General features: G+C 36.2%; 9 protein-coding genes across 9 annotated transcripts; 3 read left to right on the top strand and 6 right to left on the bottom strand.

The window, feature by feature from the left end:
• Window positions 1-36: 36 nt before the first annotated feature.
• Window positions 37-1412, top strand: BMR1_03g02285 (DnaJ protein, putative; the record flags this gene model as incomplete). Its single annotated transcript, XM_021482034.1, has 5 exons — window positions 37-100; window positions 181-266; window positions 290-397; window positions 592-1162; window positions 1186-1412. 5 exons carry the CDS (start codon window positions 37-39, stop codon window positions 1410-1412), a joined length of 1056 nt encoding a protein of 351 aa, XP_021338599.1.
• BMR1_03g02280 (Proteasomal ubiquitin receptor ADRM1 homolog) lies at window positions 1450-1832 on the bottom strand (the record flags this gene model as incomplete). Its single annotated transcript, XM_012793612.1, has 3 exons — window positions 1450-1547; window positions 1568-1715; window positions 1737-1832. The coding sequence occupies 3 exons, from the start codon at window positions 1830-1832 to the stop codon at window positions 1450-1452; spliced, it is 342 nt and encodes a 113-aa protein (XP_012649066.1).
• BMR1_03g02275 (Ubiquitin carboxyl-terminal hydrolase) lies at window positions 2163-4568 on the bottom strand (the record flags this gene model as incomplete). Its single annotated transcript, XM_021482033.1, has 3 exons — window positions 2163-2377; window positions 2399-2557; window positions 3188-4568. The coding sequence occupies 3 exons, from the start codon at window positions 4566-4568 to the stop codon at window positions 2163-2165; spliced, it is 1755 nt and encodes a 584-aa protein (XP_021338598.1).
• Window positions 5221-6784, bottom strand: BMR1_03g02270 (mRNA guanylyltransferase; the record flags this gene model as incomplete). Its single annotated transcript, XM_012793610.1, has 5 exons — window positions 5221-5649; window positions 5700-5930; window positions 6100-6315; window positions 6401-6605; window positions 6627-6784. The coding sequence occupies 5 exons, from the start codon at window positions 6782-6784 to the stop codon at window positions 5221-5223; spliced, it is 1239 nt and encodes a 412-aa protein (XP_012649064.1).
• BMR1_03g02265 (aarF domain-containing kinase) lies at window positions 7055-10519 on the top strand (the record flags this gene model as incomplete). The annotated part of the gene is made up of 1 exon (XM_012793609.1): window positions 7055-10519. The coding sequence occupies one exon, from the start codon at window positions 7055-7057 to the stop codon at window positions 10517-10519; it is 3465 nt and encodes a 1154-aa protein (XP_012649063.1).
• Window positions 11247-13074, bottom strand: BMR1_03g02260 (protein phosphatase 1, catalytic subunit; the record flags this gene model as incomplete). Its single annotated transcript, XM_012793608.1, has 2 exons — window positions 11247-11569; window positions 12492-13074. The coding sequence occupies 2 exons, from the start codon at window positions 13072-13074 to the stop codon at window positions 11247-11249; spliced, it is 906 nt and encodes a 301-aa protein (XP_012649062.1).
• A 405-nt stretch (window positions 13075-13479) lies between these two features.
• Window positions 13480-15577, bottom strand: BMR1_03g02255 (conserved Plasmodium protein, unknown function; the record flags this gene model as incomplete). The annotated part of the gene is made up of 2 exons (XM_012793607.1): window positions 13480-14114; window positions 14833-15577. The coding sequence occupies 2 exons, from the start codon at window positions 15575-15577 to the stop codon at window positions 13480-13482; spliced, it is 1380 nt and encodes a 459-aa protein (XP_012649061.1).
• Window positions 15578-16075: 498 nt separating this feature from the next.
• BMR1_03g02250 (hypothetical protein) lies at window positions 16076-16612 on the bottom strand (the record flags this gene model as incomplete). The annotated part of the gene is made up of 1 exon (XM_012793606.1): window positions 16076-16612. One exon carries the CDS (start codon window positions 16610-16612, stop codon window positions 16076-16078), a length of 537 nt encoding a protein of 178 aa, XP_012649060.1.
• Window positions 16613-16765: 153 nt separating this feature from the next.
• On the top strand, window positions 16766-20041 carry BMR1_03g02245 (35-cyclic nucleotide phosphodiesterase; the record flags this gene model as incomplete). Its single annotated transcript, XM_021482030.1, has 11 exons — window positions 16766-17153; window positions 17177-17322; window positions 17344-17513; window positions 17536-17640; window positions 17662-17761; window positions 17783-17884; window positions 18460-19368; window positions 19449-19535; window positions 19557-19712; window positions 19736-19893; window positions 19915-20041. 11 exons carry the CDS (start codon window positions 16766-16768, stop codon window positions 20039-20041), a joined length of 2448 nt encoding a protein of 815 aa, XP_021338597.1.
• Between the last annotated feature and the right edge of the window lie 548 nt (window positions 20042-20589).

Genomic DNA, 20589 nt, shown 5'->3' with positions numbered 1-20589 from the left:
AGAGCAATACGCTGTTAAGCCCTGCCCTACACCCAGATGGAGGAGTTTGTCATACAGACAGTGGTGTTTACGCCCATCGCTCAGTACCTTATCAAACCCCGTAAGTACACATTTTTGTTGTAAATTCACAACTTCAGTTCGTGAATTTTCATTTTTTCTATTTTTTAAAAACTGATTTAGACAGACCGTGGAATAGAATTTACCGACACCTAGGTACATTCATCTCCTTCACCTTTGTTTTAGTAATATCCACTTATTTTACGTTGGTAAGCAAAACTTTGTTATACAGAAAAGTATATCCCAGCCCAACTTGTTTAAGATACTAAATGCCAAGCCATGGTACAACAATCTGCAGATAAGGCAATGCTATCTCAAGGCTTCCCTCAAACTACATCCGGTGAGTTTATAATTATAAGATGAAATTATGTTCGGTAAAAAATGTTTAATAAAATGTCCCTATACAAAAACGCCTTTTAAATGCGACATTCTTGAGTTATCTTAGTGGAAAATATTTTTTGTAACAGATTACATCAAATTTTTATAAAAAGAACTTGTTTTAACCAAACAATTTATTTTTTCAACGTTACTTAGGATCGTAACAAAGCAGAAGATGCTATGGGACAATTTGAGGCAATGCAACGTAGTTATGAAATATTACGTTATGTAGAACAGCGAAGGATGTACAATAGATATGGTGATATAATATATGATTTCTACATAAAAATGAATGAGGAACCACTTGATAAATTTAGAGTCTATGAAAAACTTCCCTTTGGCGATATAATTTATGTGAGTATTATCCAATGCATAATATCACTCCTGTTTGCATACATTTACACACTTGGCAACAAAACTACCAATTCAAGAAATATCGCATTGATGTACTCTATTTTAATGTGTGCTTTGGAATTTTACTTGAGATTTGACAAGGATTCTGACAGTTTCATGGCCAATGTACCATTGATTTGCAACTGCACAACTTACGAAAAGATACTGCTCTCGCGGCGTAGTTCCTCTATGGTCCTAAACGTACTAGTTATTATACAAGAGTCTAAAACTGATTTTGATCTCAGATGTTTTGCCTTTAAGAGACTAGAAAGATACCTTAATTTAGTAGACCGATTGGATCAGATTATATATGAAAAATATCGCAATTTACACGGTATATACAATCTGGTAATATAGGTGTAAATCCACCCTGGGCCAGTGTAATATATCCAATAGAAAAAGATGACCAGCCCTGGGCCGTAAATGACGATGTATCACTCAAGTGGCGTGAAGCACTGATAAAATACTATAATGACAGCGATATTGTAAAACATGTTGGAGTACCAAGTTGGTCTAAGAAAAAGGGGAGTTTGCTACGGGAATTGCTTAATAAATTAGACGTAAATAAGGATATTAAGAATTGATGAAAGCTTGTTTAGCTTTAAACCTAGACTTTTGGAATTATGTGAGTGGAGATGCTGTCGTCTCGTTGAATTTGGCAACGAAGTTCTTGATGACTTCTTGATTGATTTCTTGCATCCAAAATAGCATTCTCACATCTAAATAATTAGTTCTATACCACTTGAGATAAATTTTAGCAGATAAACTTGCCCTGTAGTACATGCATCAACCTTAGATAGGTACGCGTCGTGTATGACAAAAAGGTCATCTTCAACCATACCTGTATTTCTGTTGCTCCATTGTACCCTCAGAAGTCCGTCATTTTCCTACGTAAAATATAGTGTTACCATTACAAGACGGAGGATGCCCTTTCGTTCATCAGGGGATACGAGATTCCCTTCAACAGTACACTTCCCTGCCTTTATTTCACAAATCGTCTCCATCAGCAACTATTTACGAAATATTAATACCTATAATAAATCAAATGCCCAGACTTGGGTATACATGCCCAGGACTGAAACACTACAATCCACTTAATCTGTTGATGCGTTTTTGGCACGTGCATTTTTTAATTAAAATTCCCAACATAGTACAAATTAGGGATATAACCACTTATAATGTTACACATATTTTACATTCTTATGCACATCTCAAATAAACATGGTGTAAATTGGTCTAGTTTACAAAATGTTACAATGATAGACAAGTGGTTACTTCACTAAGCGGTTCAAAAATGGTACGCGATGTAAAAAATTTACAAATGTGTTTATATATCATTTCTTTCTGTGAAATCTCCATTTCTTGCCCCTACCACCCTTGCCAGTCCACCTTTTCTCTTCATAGTCTTCAGTAACTCCTTTACTATTGTCATTGTTAGTCACTTTACCATGCTTATTATTACGTTTAGTGTTATGTTTATTGTTGATCTTGTCAAAATCCACCCTACCGTTAATAACTAGTTGCTTAGTCTTGCTATCGCCGATGATTTCTGTATCAATCTAGACATTACCAGTAACCCCCTTGAAGATGTGTTTGTTTCTAACCTTCTTTAGTTTGCCCATATCATATTCTATATCCATTTGGTCCCTTTTGGCAATCTTTGGCATTGAATTTTCGCTATGTCTCCGAATAGCCTCGGTATCACATTCCACACCGTCCCATGTGGAGACTGAATGAGTATTTAAAAGCAGAAATAACAAATAAGAATTTAAATATTAGACATTTAATATATATAATATAATAAAATCTATCACTTCAATGACCATATCGATGCAATACGGGCATCCCCCTTGCGAGACACCTGTCCTTTTATATTTTGGTAATGTAAATTACTTTATCCCATTTCACTTATAGCCCTTTCCAGTGTATATAACTAATTTAAAATATTTAGAATTAATTGTTCCAGATAATATATAATGATATCTTCCCTTTCAAGAGAATATTGCATTACAGAGAATTTTTGTATAGTTTGTCAAGATGTTGCCTTTCTATTGGGATGGTTGAGTGATTTTTTTTTCGGAACAAATTTAGTAATATATCCAATCGGAGTTACATAATCGATTGGTGTATCTTGAAAGGCATCAAGTTAAATTTCGAACAAATACATAACTCAGGTATAGTGCGAGAATGGTTAGGAAATATAGTAATTGTTACTTAGTATAGTTAATAAGACAAATCAAATAAATACAGTGGCAACTTTGCAGGTCTAGAAAATTAGTGGTTAGTGTGTTAGTTAGACGTACGTATGATTATGCATATATTGACCACATATTGTTATGAATACGAAATAATTACTTACCCTCGTGAATTCCGTATTGCGATGTTAAATCTTTGCTCTTCTCCATCCGCATGAATGGATTGAATATGTCACTATTTTTGTCACTACTATTTTTGATACCAATAATATGCACACTATCACCTTTTTTGTTGCGATCGGAAGCAGTTTTGGTTTCATTTTTCCTTTTAGAGACACTAGAAAGTTTATCAACACTATTGATGAGTAGTTGCTCATAGTTTGTGACATTCTGTTGAACATAAAATAATAGATACGCAGATTTTGCCTGCTCTAGTACTTGATGTTTCTCTGATAGGCTTACATGGCTATCATCAAATTTATTCCAAAACCCATGGCCAGCCCTAGCATACGCAACATAATGTCCAGAATATAGGCTATGGCCCAAATGGCATACAAGCGCTGATAATTCATAATTTATACCATTTAAATCCATGTGTTGGGGATATTTTAACGATCTAAAGGTCTTCTCCAAACCAAAAATACCGGAGTTGAACCTCTTTAGTGCAATACAGAGTACCACTGGAAGTTTTCCAAAATTAAGCGATATAGTGGCATCTCTCTTATTTTTACATTTTGGACAATGATATTTGTTGCTACCGGTCAACTGCTGCGGTTGAATAAACTCAGCAATGCAATTTTCCAGTGATTCCTTAGTAATGTCTAGTGCTATATCCAAAAAGTTCTCTAATTTTTCAGAGGTATATTTACATTGGAGGCACTTTACTGTAGTTTTGAGAGTTCCATGAAATGCCTGACCGATTAGATTTCTTTTATAGCTATCAGGGGCAGATTTAGCTCCCATGGGCGTGGAGAAGCTCTCAACCAAATACCTTAAAAACTCATGTGAATCCTGCTGTTTGCCAGGGACATATCTGCTCCATATGGCCTTTTTAGTGATACTAAAAAATGGGTTATTAACCGCTCCTTTGATACTATGTGCCTTTTGAGCTAGAGATTCTAGTAAGCAGAGAGAACAAAATAGGGATTTAGAACGTAGTTTGCAACTAGCTTTGTGCAAACCGCTTAGTAGACAAGGAGTTATGTAAGGTAAATTGATAAGTGTTTGTATTACTGCATTCATGAAACAAATGTTTTGTCCCGGGTTATAAAGCCCACAGGATGAGCCATAAGTTAACTGAGTTTGCTGTTGTAACTGCTTATTCGGATATTGAACATTCGAATTTGGAGTACTACTATCATCTGATTCTTCCTGGTCGGTGAAGGCAATATCATCGTTAAGCAAATCTATTATTGTAGGTTGTTCAGATTGTAAAGTTTGGGCGAAAAATGTGCTGTTGTGGAGACTGATAAGCGTGGCATATCTTTGCAATCTTTCTAATCTCTCTCTGTGGCTTCCACGGAATGGCCGCCCATACAGTGGCATCGCTTGTATACCAACAGTGTTGCGTAGGGTTACCAATTTATACCTATATCACATATGACAACATTTTATTCCATGAGCAGCTATTTTAATATTTAGTTGTCAATTTATTGAAATGTGCAATTATTAGATTCTGTATATAACTTTTGGAGTTATGAGAGCAGTAAATAGTATATAGTTATTGTACTAATTATTTAAGCACTATTTCTCTTTGTATTACAATTACACTTTATCGTGTTGTAATTAAAAAACCTTGCATTTTATTCCATGCATTTGCATAAAAATTAAAAAATTGAATGATTCAACAGCCAAAAAATCTTGTATATATAATAATTTATTTACAATTGGCTATGATAGTATACACGTTATATGCAATTATTAACTATATTTACTGCATAATACATAATTATATATCAATAAATTAATTCTTAATTGCTGGATATTATATATATATTTCACAATAAGTCTATTAATATTAGCATACAATATAAGATGGCATTTTAATATACATTTCTAATTACATATATAAATTTAATTGCTGATTAAAATTAATGTTCAAATCAATTGGACAAATTGTCATAATGCGTACATAACAAACTGGTTGATAACTGGTATAAGATTGAGTGCGAGCTGCGATGATTTTGTGTCTATAAACTTAGCCAACCCAGGAAGATGACATGTAACACTTATCCCATAGTGGTTTTTTCCCTTGGGACATGATTTGAGTAATTTCCTTAATCAGATTCCCGAAAGTGATATCATCCTCAATAGATTCCTTTACATTTGTAATTACGTTGATGTTGTTAGGATCCTTCTTGTCTACCCTAATCCGCTCCGCAACCCATCCACCCAAAACCCACTCTCCATTATCAAAGTCATAGGGCAATTTACCATCATTTCCTGCGCGATGAGTATTGGTAGGATTTTGCTTCAAATAAGGGATGAAAGTCCACACCCGTTTATCTGGAACCCATCCACATTCCACGATGCGTTGCACAATATGTTCATTCATAGCAGATTCGATTAGTTCCTTATACACTTTTCCATATGGCGAAAGGAATTCATTATAGAATACTCGGGTACCCTAAATTAAATGGCTTCAGATTATAGAGGTTGCCGTGTAGAAGTGCTTACCGAAACGGAGGCAAAAAGCTGGGCCAACCGAGGCAGCCCTTTTTCATCATATAAAATATCTACGCTAAAATCCACCGTATTAAGATGTGGAGGTTTCCATTTTAAAAGTTGTTTACATGTACCTGGGATGTATGGTTGATTTACGGGGGTAAATATCAGTCCATCACTAGTGTGTGGGAGTAGTCTTGATATATCTTTTAGATTAGGCAGATGTGATAGATCGAAGAAGTCCTGTGTTACTCAACATATATATTATATTTATATTTACATATTTTTAGATGGAAAACACGCCTTAACTATACATACTAACTAATTATAAGTTATGGCAATACAACGGACTACAAAGTGGGAGTATAGATTTAATCGCATATGAAATACCTTGAATACGTTTAATACTTACTTTTAAGTATATTTCCAAAGGAAAATCTACCTTATTCCATTCGCTAACTAGATCTGGCATATCCTTTTTAGTATCCACCTTGAGGAGAGGTTGGATTACATCCTTGTAAACCATACATAGCCGCTCCAGAAAGTTGTAATGCCTAACTGATTGTCGGTGAATTGATATAGCATCAAAGATTAAGTATCGACAACGAGTAATGCCGTTTTGCTTGTCCTAAGTCAGCTAGTGTTTATTCTAATGATTTAGGAAATTTACAACACCTACAACTTCTAATGATCAATTATAATTTGAATATTACCTTAACAAGTTCCCCGTCTAGCAAAGTCAACTGGTGCCTATCGCCCACAACGCCTCTTAACGGAAGTATCATATCAATCCTGTGCACTTCTTCCTTCCTACCAATCAAAAAAATAGCGCCGCTGGCAGCCAGTAACATAGCACGAATCCCATCAGATTTTTCACATACTACGTAGTCATCGCGGTAGAGGAAATTGATATTGTTTCTAAATTACTAATTTAGTTACCTGCTTAGGGACACTGGTTGGGAACCGGGAAATGAATTCATATGCCAGCCACAAAGGTCACGGATTTTCGTTAGCACTTCTTTGCGACCCTGACTGTTGGTCAGGGGCAACCCCGGTAGCCCAGTAGGTTCTGGAAGGGAATTGGATTGCCTTGACATAAAAGTTTTTTGTTTTTTTGAGAAAATATTAAGTTAATCTAGCAGATAAGGATAGGTTTATGCAATGAAAATGCCATCGTCGGCCGATCACCTACTCGTCTTGGTGCCACTGATGGTACACATAAGCAATGATAGTGATTGGGTGGTATGATCGGTTTATGCGGCAGCCCTAATATACAATGTATATTAGCACGATCCAATGCAAATGTAATATGATCTGACGGAGTAGTATAGTTTAAGCGTCCATTTGACAAGTTTAATGATGCCATCATGGAGAAAAAAAATGAATTGGCTGTGAAGAGAGAGTCTCCTCTGGACCAGCTAAATCTAGCAAATATCTCAAACAATGTAATGAGTCGGGTTGTGAAGCAGATATTTATGCAGCCGCTTCTGAATGCTGGCGCTAACATAAGCGACATAGTCCATTCTCTGATCCGCTCCTTCGACACGGGGGGAAGGATATTTGGTCTTTTTGCTGTTTGGCAAATAGGCGTACTACAATCATGGGTAGTACATGATGACATGGTTGAATCGTTTTGGAAAGAGATGCATGAGAATGTGGCTACATCTATTTGGAATAACATCATCGAGCTTCGCGGCTTCTGGATCAAGCTAGGCCAGTTTATGAGCACCAATCATGACCTTTTACCCGAGCAGTACATTAGGATCCTATCTAGACTACAGGACAGCATTCCTGGGGACCCTCCAGAGGTGGTATTGAAACTAATAAATAGCGAATATGGTGAAACTTCAAAGATATTTCGAAAATTCAATTTGGTGCCAATTGCCAGTGCCAGTGTAGCTCAGGCGCACCTGGCGACTTTACTGAATGGAGATAAAGTGATAGTAAAAATACTGCATGATAATGTGGAAAAAACTTTTCTGTACGACCAGACTATGTTTGGCAATTTGGCCTGGCTATTATCGATGAACAGCAAGGGTATTGTACTTATGGACGCGTTAATGGAATGGCAACAATACATGTCTTTGGAGCTAGATTTTACAAACGAATTGCAAAATATCGAAAGTGCCATTGATTATCTCAATAAGACGTCTTTTGACATAGTAATCCCAAAGCCATATCCCAAACACTGCTCCAAAAAAATATTGGTGATGGAGTTTATTGATGGGATTAAGATAACGGATTTTGATAAAATACTCGAATACGGCATCAATACGCAAGATTGTATCATGGAACTGATTGACTACTTTTTATATCAAATATTCTTCATCGGGTTCTTCCATGCTGATCCACACCCAGGCAATTTAATGTATGTACAAAGAGATGGAAATTGGAAATGCGCATTAATTGACTGGGGATATGTAAAATTATTTACTCCCAGAGACACTTATAACATGGCAAAACTTGTAATTAGCATTCTTGAATTTGAGTCAGTTGGAGCAATTGAGGCATTCAGAGACTTAGGGGCCATAATGGAAAATCCAGAAAATATGGAAAAGACCTCAAGGCGTTTTTTGACCGATCCTAATTTGATTTACCACAAGATCAGGAGATATGTATCGTGTTTTTCCCTTTCGAAACATGATTCAGATACCGATGGCCCTAACGACCTTGACGAAAAAACTGGAGCAAAGGACCAAAGCTACGAGGGGAAAAGAAATCTTAACAGAACCACACACGCCAAATCGACCGAAGCTGAAAATAACAGTAAAAATATAGAGTTTCATCAAATTAATTGTGCAATGAACATTTACGACAATACTTGCATTAAGCAACCACCAAAGCTATTGGCCATGTTTTGCCGTACAGTAAACCTACTCTACAATATGATTATGATTTCAAAAAGCGAAGTACCTTTACTATCAATGACCATCTATTGGTGCAAATTAAGACTCAAGTCGCAACATCTGCCCAGCCTACCTTTCTACCTCCCATCCACAACGCTTGAAATGATTATACATCGCACACTTAACTCTTTGATACAATCTAAGATGATCATAGGCTGCCAAGTATCTGTTAGATATGACCCTAAGCATTACTTGCATCGAGGAGTTAACCTCCATGAACAAGTTATCGGAGGCACTAGAGGCATTTACGATGCCAGGGGGGTGGATCATGATACGCTGTTCAACATCTACAGTGCTTCAAAACCATTTTTGGCAGTGGCAGTGCTTGAAGCCGCAAATTTGGGCCTTTTGAATCTTAACTCGCCAGTATCAAATTACTGGCCAATGTTTGGGCATAAGATTACCTCCAGGCTTGGGTGGCAACAGGGCGAGATATATGATAAACGCAAATTGGTGACGGTGCGTGATGTTCTAAACCATAGAATTGGGGGGGATAGGCTATCTGCCCTGCCTTATTTATATGACGTTGAAGATTATGAATACATGTGTAAGATAATTGCTGAGGCCACGTCCTATGCCACGCTTGTGCCAGATTATTCCCACATCACTTTTGGTTACATACTTTCCAAGTTGTTGTTTTTGGTCAAGGGAGAGTGTTATGAAGACTATATCAATTCGCTTGCCATACCAAATATCAGATTTTACACCAAAATGGACAAACATAGGAACAGTTCTCGCAGCGGGTTACTAAATTTATATGAGTTTATCCACCCTACTCCAAATGCCATGGATAGGATGAATGACTTTGCGTATGGAGGGAAAGATTCACCACCTGCCAATAGCAGGATAGATTCATCACCTGAATATTCATCATCTCTATCAGATCCTGCAGATTTTGACAGCGAATCATACTACAATGAATCCATCAAAACCAGTGGGTCAGAGGATGAAATTGAGATTCCTGCTATCCAGCTGACGACAGCCGATTTGAAGCTTATGATGGGACTGAATCCCGATGAAACCGAACACTCAGATGAGGTTTACAGTTACATAACGAACTCACTCTCGGAGGCTTACCAAGCGTCTCTTATTAGTATGCAAACCCCAATTGGGGACGCTGAGAGGAGGGAGCCTGATTTTGCCTCTTTTGCAGGAGAAAAAGAGAAAAATGTACCCCCTGATAGCGGAAAGGCACGCTATTACGAAGAATCCAACCCCAATGGTGATATTAAGAAGTTTTACGACAACGTCACGGTCACTGAATTCATGAGCAGCGACGCTCATGAATTAGACGACCTGTTCATGATGGAAGAGAATCAAATGCCTATATTTACCAGACGTATGAGGCCAGAGTACCTCAAGAAGAATCGCAGTTGTGCGGATTGCGCTAGTGAAATCTACACTTTTATAGAGTGCCTTCAACACAGATGTATTTTGATGGACCCTAGGATATTTGATCACGCGAAAAATTCGCAATTGTTTGTCCCTGGTCTAAATTGTCATGCATCTGCTCAAGCCCTCTCCGAATTTTATTTGAAGCTGCCCATACTGATATCTCAGAAATACATAGATGAGATATTGACCATGGAGAAAGCGAATATTTCCCAAACTGTATTTAAATACAAATTCAGCGGCGCAATCTCTTCGTGCTGGTGTTTGGGATTCCAAATTTACAATTTTAAACATCTGTCAACTGGAAAAATTATCCATGGCATTGGACACTCTGATATATCTGGTACCGTTGGAATGTACATTCCAGATTTACATATTTCCCTAGCTATAACCATTAACAACATAAGTACCGGACATTTTGGGCGCGATGTGTTGATGAGCACCATCGCAGGGCATTTTGGCTTGGAGCCGTTGTGGCTATCCGACGAATCACGCATTAACATCGCTGCTACGTGTTGTAGGATTAAGATTTAGTCCTTGTATTATATTTTTGACGCAATTAGTGCAGATTACTCCAGATATAATTATTATACATGCTTGGTTAATGCATTAGTTTACACATTCTTTTGCAATGATACTGATGGTGTAGCGGGCGTCGTGTGTGGTAATGGCTGGTTATTCTCTGGCGATTAATTACACTTGTAAGTACTTAGCAAACGATTCACTTTGTTACACATTTGACAACTTGATACACTTAAAATTATTATATGTATGATTGCTAGTGATAATTAGTTGATAGTAAAGCGTATTGAATATTGCATAAGATCTCCAATTAAACAATGGGCCAACCATGCATTGATACGGATGATTAATTTATATATGATTTGTGCACGTGATAATATATATGTATAACGGTGAATATGCAATCGTTTTACGCAGTATATATTACATCCCATTGTTATCCCAAATTGGCTTAGATAATTTTGTTATACATTAATCTCTTTATCTAGTAATATATATGTAAATAATAATTTGCGATAAGTGTGCACATAAAACATATTATTAAATATTATTAACAATACGCACACACCAAGGAAACATTTTTCTCCAAAAAATTTATCCCATGATATAGTAACTTGTTAAAATTACAAAAGAAGGAATCTAAATAGTTAAAAATAAAAAATCACTCTTGGAATATCGTGGCAAAGCCACTGCGATTTGCGTCAGCGCACCAAACTACCTAGGTAGTCGTTAAAACTCTTCATTTCATCTTCTTCCGGTCGACAGGTTTGAGGATCTGGAAGGAGCACATGAGGGTCTTATCTACGCTCATCATGGCACCCGCGTTGTCAAATTCACCGCAATAATTAGGGGCGCTAAATAGAGTGACCAAACGTCGTTTGGAAAAAAACTCATATCCATCCTCAACAACTTGATGTGCCCGACAAATTAGGTCCAATTCGTGCTTAGAAAGAAAATTCACTACAACGTCGGAACCAAATGTATAACTTACTCCTCGATCATTCTCCCCCCATCCATTTACCGATCCATCTGGATCAGACCACAACAAATCGCACAGCAATCCTGGATTAATTTGAACGATCATCGACACTTTTTTGTATGAACAGAAACACAATAATTACATGTGCAACCATTTAAAACAATTTCATATATATATATATATATAACGCATCGACAACATGGCCATGCACATGTTTAGTGGATTAGACAGGACCATAATACTGTTAATAACTGAAGTGATGAAAATACACTCTTTACGTCAAATGTCATATGTAGAGCTTTTCATAACAATGACATCACGTTCATCGTGTGTTTATTTTTTGGTAAAATTTCGAGTGTTTTTTGATTATAATTTTGAATTTTTTGCCAAATGAAATATTACAATGAATGCTTGAGTTGTTATATGGATACTGTATGGACATATAACATCAAGTCAAAAACTTTAGAAGCAATAAAAAATCAGGTCACATAGTACGAAATTAGGCAAATCATGGGATATAATGTAAAGAAGGATTTATGCCACCAAAAGATCACTCTATATAGCATGTTTGTGGATATTGTTAATAAGTGAGTTTGGATGAATGGGGGGCTTGTAGTTTAGAATTGATATTGGAATAAGGTATACACTTTTAGAGAATTTAGATATATCATAATATTAGGGTAAATGCTAGAAAGTTGTTGATATAGTTTCCGATGTTATCACGAGCGTATCTAGTATGAAAATTGTCCATTCTGTGCCTAGAATAGGCTCCAATGCCCACACTTAATTGACTGCTATTATGGCAGTAATTATTATCAATTGCAAAAGTGTATGTAATTAAAAAAGTCATATTAGGTCCAATTATGGAAGTAATTTGGCATACACGATTCATTTGACATTGATCGTTTATTTATACATATATACATATTAGTGTGGACTAGTACTAGTGTTGGTTAATATATTGCATTCACATAATAAAAAATATACAATATATTAAATAAGTACCTGTATCCGGCACATCCGTAGGCCTTGAAATCTGCCTGATCTGATCAAAAGAGCTCAACTCTGGCGATAACCCCCCATGCATACAAAATATTTTATCGTCAATAATGGCAGCTACTGGCAAACAGTTGAAACAATCTGTAAATGTTTTCCACAGCTTAATGCTATACCTCCTCTTGCATTCATCGTAAAACCCATATATGCGATTGATGGACGCACATTCGTGATTGCCACGGAGGAGAAAGAAGTTTTCAGGATATTTTATTTTGTAGGCGAGGAGCAAACAAATGGTTTCCAAACTCTGTTTACCCCGATCCACATAATCGCCTAAAAAGAGGTAATTTGCTGTGGGCGGAAATCCGCCATATTCAAACAAGCGCAGTAGGTCATAGTATTGCCCATGTATATCACCACATATCTTTATGGGAGCCTCCAATTCCAGGAGGATCGATTGAGATAAAAATATTTCACGGGAACGATGGCAAAGACCTTTTATCTCCTCTTCATCTAGTTTTATGCTCTTCCCCGGCCTGTTACCTCGCGCTTCCAGCAGGCGCTGTATCATGCTATCCACGTCTATTTGCATTAGGGTGAGTACCCCACCCCTAACCTTCTCACTCACTCCAATTCTTGTGGCACGGGTACGCATGGCACTCTTTCTTAGATTTTATACCTTTGATTATTTTATTATATGTTTAAGTTTAAACACATAAGTGAAAGTTTTCCTTGTTGATTTTGTGAATCTGTGTTTCGCGGACCTCTATCTTTTTATTTCAGTTTACCTGTACCAGTCAGCCCGGTCATTGCATTTTAATTTCATGCTTATTTGTATTTCTCACAAATTAACCATTTAAACTAGGATTGTATCACTACAGTTTTTTAACAATAACACTAATTTGTGATATCGAAATGACTCTTAAAATCTATCATCTTCACTACTAGTTTGTATAGATTTTTACATAAGATGTAAGAATTATAATTAATATGCAAATTATCCACCTTTACGGTAGTGCGAAATGTACTCGGAGGCTAGCACTCGTTGACGCGAGTAGTGGTGATTGTGCCTATCGCTCTTATCGTCCCTTTCACATCTTTCGACTCTATCATTCCTGAAGTCTCTGCTCTTGCTACGGTCATTGTACCTATTGTTATATCTACTATTTTCATTATTGCCATGGCTATGATCATGTTTGTTGACTTTTCTATCCTTAAAGGGCCTTGTGGTAATGTGTTCATTTTCATCATCTGATCTGGAATTTTTGTTATTAATTTTGTTTTTTTGATTATTTGGGTTTGTTTGTGCCGATTTATCATTTTCTAGGGAATTTTTGAGCACTTCGCGCAACGCCACATTTGGTTCGAGATATCTAACACCAATCTTCCGTGCACAACCTGGACAGGGGAAAATTGTGCTTGTTTTGTTCTGAAACAGGCAAACCGAGCAAAATGTTTCTCCACAACAAAGAGTAGTCATTGGGTCCACCAACAAATTACCGCACTTTGGACATTTAAACTGACTTTTCACTTGGTTCCCAAGCGAGACACTAATCCTTTCTTCAGCAGATATGTTGAAATAAGCTTCACCGGAAACAGTTGATATGTCCTTCATCACTGCAAATGTCCCATCTGAGTTAATAATTTGTAATATTGTAATTAATTAATCAATTCCGTGAGTTGTGTTTGTGATGGGGTTTTGAGTAACATATACATTTATATACACAGGCTATGATCGAGTACATATTTAAGCGAAGTTTTTATTCAGTTTTTATTGACATAGAAATTGCTCTAGCCGTTGAGTAGCTGGGTTAATTAGAGTGAGGGATGGTTTCGAAATCATAAGTTTGTTGACTGTTGACTGCGGGTCTCAACACCCATACAATTCATAGCCATAATACATGCGATAACTGCAGTAACTTCTATAATATAACATCAGCAAATAGTTAGTGAAAGTTAGGACATCGAACCCATGCCTTAATTATTATATTAGTCTTAAAATAATTAGGCAATTATTGTGAATATTTACAAAAAATTATAAGTGAAAATTTAACTTTCTTCATATACCCTTGGAAATGTTTCATTATAGAACAAATTATAGTATAACTATCGTAATTGTTGTAAAAAAATTTAATTTTACTCTTCGCTCTTCGTTTAAACCAATCCCAAGCCGCACAGCAATAATTATAATTATTGCAATTTTGAAGTTGTTACATTTATCACAAATTCATAATTAATTATGTTCATCATAAAATGAAAAATCGATTCACTTGTGATATTTTGCATAAATAATGACTAACGTACAAAAAACAATTTAAGAGTGATTAATTAACTAAAACAGCAATCATACCTTTTAGTATATATACTTCTTTATAATTCTGAATCTCATCCTGCCTAATAGACCTCAAGAAATTGACAGGAATGCCTGTGGCCGAACGGATCTTCTTCTCACACCTCCTACCATCAACGATGGTGCAGTCTTTAATGTTGTGCCCTGGGTTTCCGCACATATGGCAAATGTATGTACTTTTGTCTTCCGGCTGTAATTGGTTCATCTTTTGTTGTGATTTAACTGGGTCCTGTAACGTTTTGTTCCTGTAGTATCTGCGTTGGAGCGTGTCTTGTATATCCATTCCTCCAGCAGCCATTGCAGAAGCGATCTTGACATCTTCGTCGTCATTAACAAATGATGTACCATTTAAGTTATTATTAGTGTCGTTTTTGTCAAATTTCTGCTCCGAAAGATTGGCACTCAAATTAGTGGTGAGGACTGTTACATCGTCATTAGTTGAGGGTGATTGATCTGGTGACTGCTCATCTCCAGAAAAATCTTTAGCTGCTTCCATAAGTATCTGATTAGCCTGTGCAGAGGACATGCGAGAAACCAAAAATTTCTCAGGCACAGATACACGTTCAAGATCAGAAAGCGGCTTGTGTGGATTGGAATTGCGATATAAGACGATGTCGAGAATACCATCCTCAGGGATCCCTATGGCCTTCTTCACCGCATTTCGTACTTCCAGCACCGTTTTGTAATTTTCCTTGCTTGACAAAGTACTAAACATACCAGCGGTCCCCTTGAGCCTCCACTCCATTAGTGGGGACAATGCAATAGTAGTGTCCCTTACTGCTATTACATCACTGTCATAACTTCACTGAAAGAACCATAAAAGTAACACCACTATAAGCAATATAGTAGATGCTATTAATGTAAATGACAATACATAACTCTGCGCTATATGCATCTTAAAATACTAAAATTACCACGTGGGATCTTGTTATGTATGTATGTTACAACCCTTGCTCTTAGGGTACATCATTGTACTTTTGCTTAGGTGAGAATTTCCCTCCAATTATATATATATATTGACATTTCTAAAGACCTGTCTAAGTGATTGGTTTTTATTTTTAATTAGATTCCATAAATGTGAGTGGAAAGTTTCAGCTTGAATTTAACATTATATATATAACTTTCAAATGCCTGAAGAAAATCTCATATATGGATATGTTGATTTACGAGATAAAGGCTTAATTTAACAATCAGCTACAAGTACTCATCTCACAGTTATTATGGCAATAATATGCCATATGGTTTAGAATATGTCAGGGGGAGGGCGGTGAAGAAAGGGCGACTTGTTTGGAGGTTGGTTGGCCTTTGGCTTGACAAAAGCATGTGCGATAGATTCCTTAAGATCGTTGAGCTCCGCCTTGAGAACATTTCGCTCCTGTAGATAGCAATTGGCGATCCTTTCCCAATCCTGCAAGCGCCTGATAGTTTCTTGCTGCGATTTCACTAATGTAGATAAAAATTTATTTTCGGTGACGATCTTTTGAGTCTTCTGCTCTACCATTTTCTCCACAAACTTAATAAGTCCCCTAATCTCGACTTCGAGTGATATCGTATTGTTAGGATTACTGTTATGGTTGGAGGAGTGGTTTAGAGGGTATTTTTTGGAAAGATTTCGGATCCAATTCTCAAGTACATCAGAATTGTTGCAATCTACGAGTTGATCAGTACGCCGGGTTTTAAAAGTGCATTCATCAGGCTCATCACAATTGTTATTGTAGCCATCCTGGGTTTTTTGACTGGCATTGAGGTCCCGTTTGCGAGATCGCGCACTTTCTGACATCTCACGCCATAATCCAAGCACAACATGTCAATACTTCGTGCCGTGATGATTGGGTTATGTTGAGTATAGTGGTTTGTAGGGCCAAGCCAACGTATATATTAGTTACCCATATTCGCATTGGTAACTTCATAACTAATGTAACTAATAGTTACAATGAATGGTACAAATGAGTACCAAAAAAATGATAGTATACATTGCTACAGTGCTAGTGGCGGATTTTTTGACAGATTGGTCAATCGTGGCAGGGTGTACTACAGAAAGGCCCAATGCTTCAAAAATACACCCGATATAACGGCTCTACGAGATGATATATCACACATAATTCGTACATCCTTGTCTGATGGCACCTGTTCTGGTAGCATAACTTCTATTAACTACCTAACCAAAATCCCACTCAAATTTACACACCAATCACTGGAGCGGTTATATGTTCTCAACATCAACGAACTTATGCAATCACGAGTTTTAATATTAGGTCTATCTATGTTGGTATTAACTCTGTTCATTTGGCCCTTATCTATAATTACCTTCAAGAATACAGGTATTGCTAGTGACTTGACTTAGATGCATGGGCCGACGATTACTTCGTGATAATATTCTTGCACATATCCATGTCTGTAACAGTATTCCTGTACATGTTACTAACCATCACTACTATGAGCAACTTATACCACTTATGCGAACTTTTTTCACTGGTTACTTTTGGTTGTGTAAGCACGGCTGTGATTTAGATTATAACAATTTGGGGAATTTGGCATCTTATTGCGGGCATTTTTCTAAGGGATGAATTTGATAATTCGCTCATTAAGGGAGTATCCGCTTCAAATGAGGCTATGTACGCCTTCAACTTTATCTACGGCATTTTGCCTATAGTGGCTTTGGATACTATTTTGCCAACTAGGCACGTTTAAAAATTTACTTAGAATAATCTACACTTGGTGGATACATTTATCCTTTATAATTCTCTATTCGTCATCTGTAATCTCCTACTGCATTGTCAACTTATCATACGTGCCCATTGCATATACGTACACGAAGCTTTAACTCAGGGTTATACGGGTGCTATCATATTTTTCAATTGCTTTAATGTTGCTAATCGGTTCATATGCAACAGAGCTTCAATCAAGACTTAACTTCTTCAATTGGCTCGTATGCGAAACGGTTATGTAGATTACATGTGACAAGATCGCGCAATTGGAATCTCAAGTAAAATGCTTCAAGAAAAAGTCAATAGCGACACCTGCAGAGTTGATTGTGGAACGCATTAAAAATGTAAGTTGGAACTGCTGGGAAGTTAATTAAAACATTGATTTTTTATTTCGTTACCCAAATATTCCATACATCATTAATTGACCATTTACCAGTAAATATTATTATTTGCTTCTTCATTGGACATTGATTAGACGTATTTTATTATTTAAAGAAAATTTCGGAAAACTAAATTGGAATAAAATATAAATTAAATCAAATTTATATGTTATTAACTTTATTTATCATTTGTACTGGGCGGTATGAATTTTTTCAGAAAATTATACTTGGGAGAGATGCCAATTTAAAAATAATACAAATACGTATATTGAAATTGCGAAATTTATTGAATGCCACGAAATACTTCCTGTATTACATACTTTGTAATTTCTTTAAATTTAATGCATAACTTACTATATTACTTATTGTCTTATTTGTGTTTTTGGACGATTATTATCAACGTTTTTGTCTATTAAACACAATAACAATCATCCACATGATATGTGTCAATAATTAATATCTGCAACATGGTAAAATATTACCTACACTAGTTAAAATTGTTTTAATATGTTACCTACATGATAATATGTCTAACATAGTGTGTCAAGCTATCACACACATTAGAAAATGCAAATAAAGGGAAAGATCTGGATCTGGAAACATCGCTACAATCTGTCACTGATAGCTTAAAAGAGTGCCTAGACCTAATTTCTACTAGCAATCTATATAGCGTACCAATTATGGATATGCCCAATGATGCACAGAATGTAATTAATGCTTACGTGACAAATAAACCTAATAAGAACGAAATGGAAAAGTTTAAGAAGTCTCAGACTATGATTATCAAGCACCAAAACCTGGTGCAACGTTATCACAATATTGTCATTAAACGCAATTACACCCTAGATGATTTGCAAGACAAGAATCAAGGCAATATTAAAAACGTTTCTGAGGAGGATATAATTTGTGGAACCAGCAAGCTCAGAAAGTCATTGGATCAGCTCAAACCGGTTAAACTTCCAATTGTTGATGGAATAGATAAAAGTATAATGTATAATTGGAATTTTAACATTTTGGCTCACTTCAAAAATCACGTTGATCCCTTTTGTTCAATTTCCTATGTTATGCTGAACGAATTCTTTACTCAAACCAAGATAGAGTCTATTATCGCTGCAAATTTTTTGAGATTGGTAGAGAATATCTACAACAACACTTCATACCATAACAAAATGCACGGGCTTATGGTGGCCCAGAAAATGGTTTGCTTGGCAAATTTTGTTAATATTTTCGATAAAATGAATGTACTAGATCGTGCTGCATTCGTAATTTCGGGGTTGTGCCATGACATTGCTCACCCCGGCCGAAATAATGCATTTTTTATAAACAACATGGACAGGGTGTCAATATTGTATAATGATTTATCGGTACTGGAAAACTTTCATGCTTCTTGTACGTTTAAGATATTGGAGATGCCTGAGACTAACATATTTCAGAATCTTTCCAAAAAGGTAATTATATTAGATAAGTCCTATATTTATTGATAAAACAATTTGCAATTTTCATCTTTTTATACAAAGAATAATTCCAGGATTTCATTTACTGTCGATCCAAGATTGTCAGCCTGATATTGGCCACAGATATGGCTGATCACTTTGAAATAATATCCAAGTTTAGGGTATGCACAATTTTTATACAGTTATTGCGGGCAAATCCGGAGAAAGAATTGGGTCCTGAAATTCTATTGGCTACTCAAAAACTGATAATAAAAGCGGCAGACATATCTTCCAGTGCAGTGCCATGGGAAGAATCCTTAGAATGGGTTCAGCGCCTACTTACAGAATTTTATGCACAAGTATTTGATGCCTTTAATTGCAGGGCGATGATGAAGCTGCATTGGGTTTACCAATTTCTCCTCTATGTGATCGGAATAGACATGATGAAGTGGCCAAATCGCAAGTGTCTTTCCTGAAATTTGTAATGGCTCCGTTGTATGAGCAACTGGAGGAAATAGAAGGTGAAAATGGCAACGTTAAGTAATCCATCAATTTATGTAGACATGTATGTATGCGCAACCTGATTGACAATACAGCCATCTGGGAACAGGGCTTCGTGGTGCCGTTTTTAGACGATCAACAGTACAAATTCAACCCAGCATCTGTGGATCTGGAATTGCTGTTATGAATGGCACTCTACAATAATAAATTGCATTTAAGGTATATCAAGTTCATTTAAAACCATGCTATTGGATTATTCTATCTGTTTGTAATTAATATATTATTGTATTTATTTATTAAATAGTTATTGGCGATCCTGTGTGTGACTAATAATGCTTAGATAAGCGATTGTGTAATAATTATACATTGAAGATTGCATAATAATTATAACTAATCAATAAATTGCGAGTGATTGATTGGTTTAAAAATTAGAATGTTGTAAAGTGCGCATGATAGATGACCATAGTGAATGCATTTAAATGGTGAACGATCATTTATAGATGAAAATAATTATCATTAGTGGATTAATAGATGTGTATTTAATATATAGACGATGCTCATGACCAGCCAAACAAATAAATAGGCGTAGACTTCGTTAGGAAATCCTGTGTCTATAATCGAATATACTGTATGTTATTAACTAAAATCGACTATGATACACGATTCTGTGACAATGCCACAGATGTTAATAAGTAATGGTTAAACAATTAATAAGCGATTCAAAAGTTTATCACT

This window comes from Babesia microti, chromosome III (genome assembly GCF_000691945.2).
Source record: "Babesia microti strain RI chromosome III, complete genome".
NCBI classification, from domain to species: domain Eukaryota; phylum Apicomplexa; class Aconoidasida; order Piroplasmida; family Babesiidae; genus Babesia; species Babesia microti.
The sequence above is the reverse complement of the archived record's forward strand: the minus strand, read 5'-3'. Positions and strand labels throughout refer to the sequence as shown.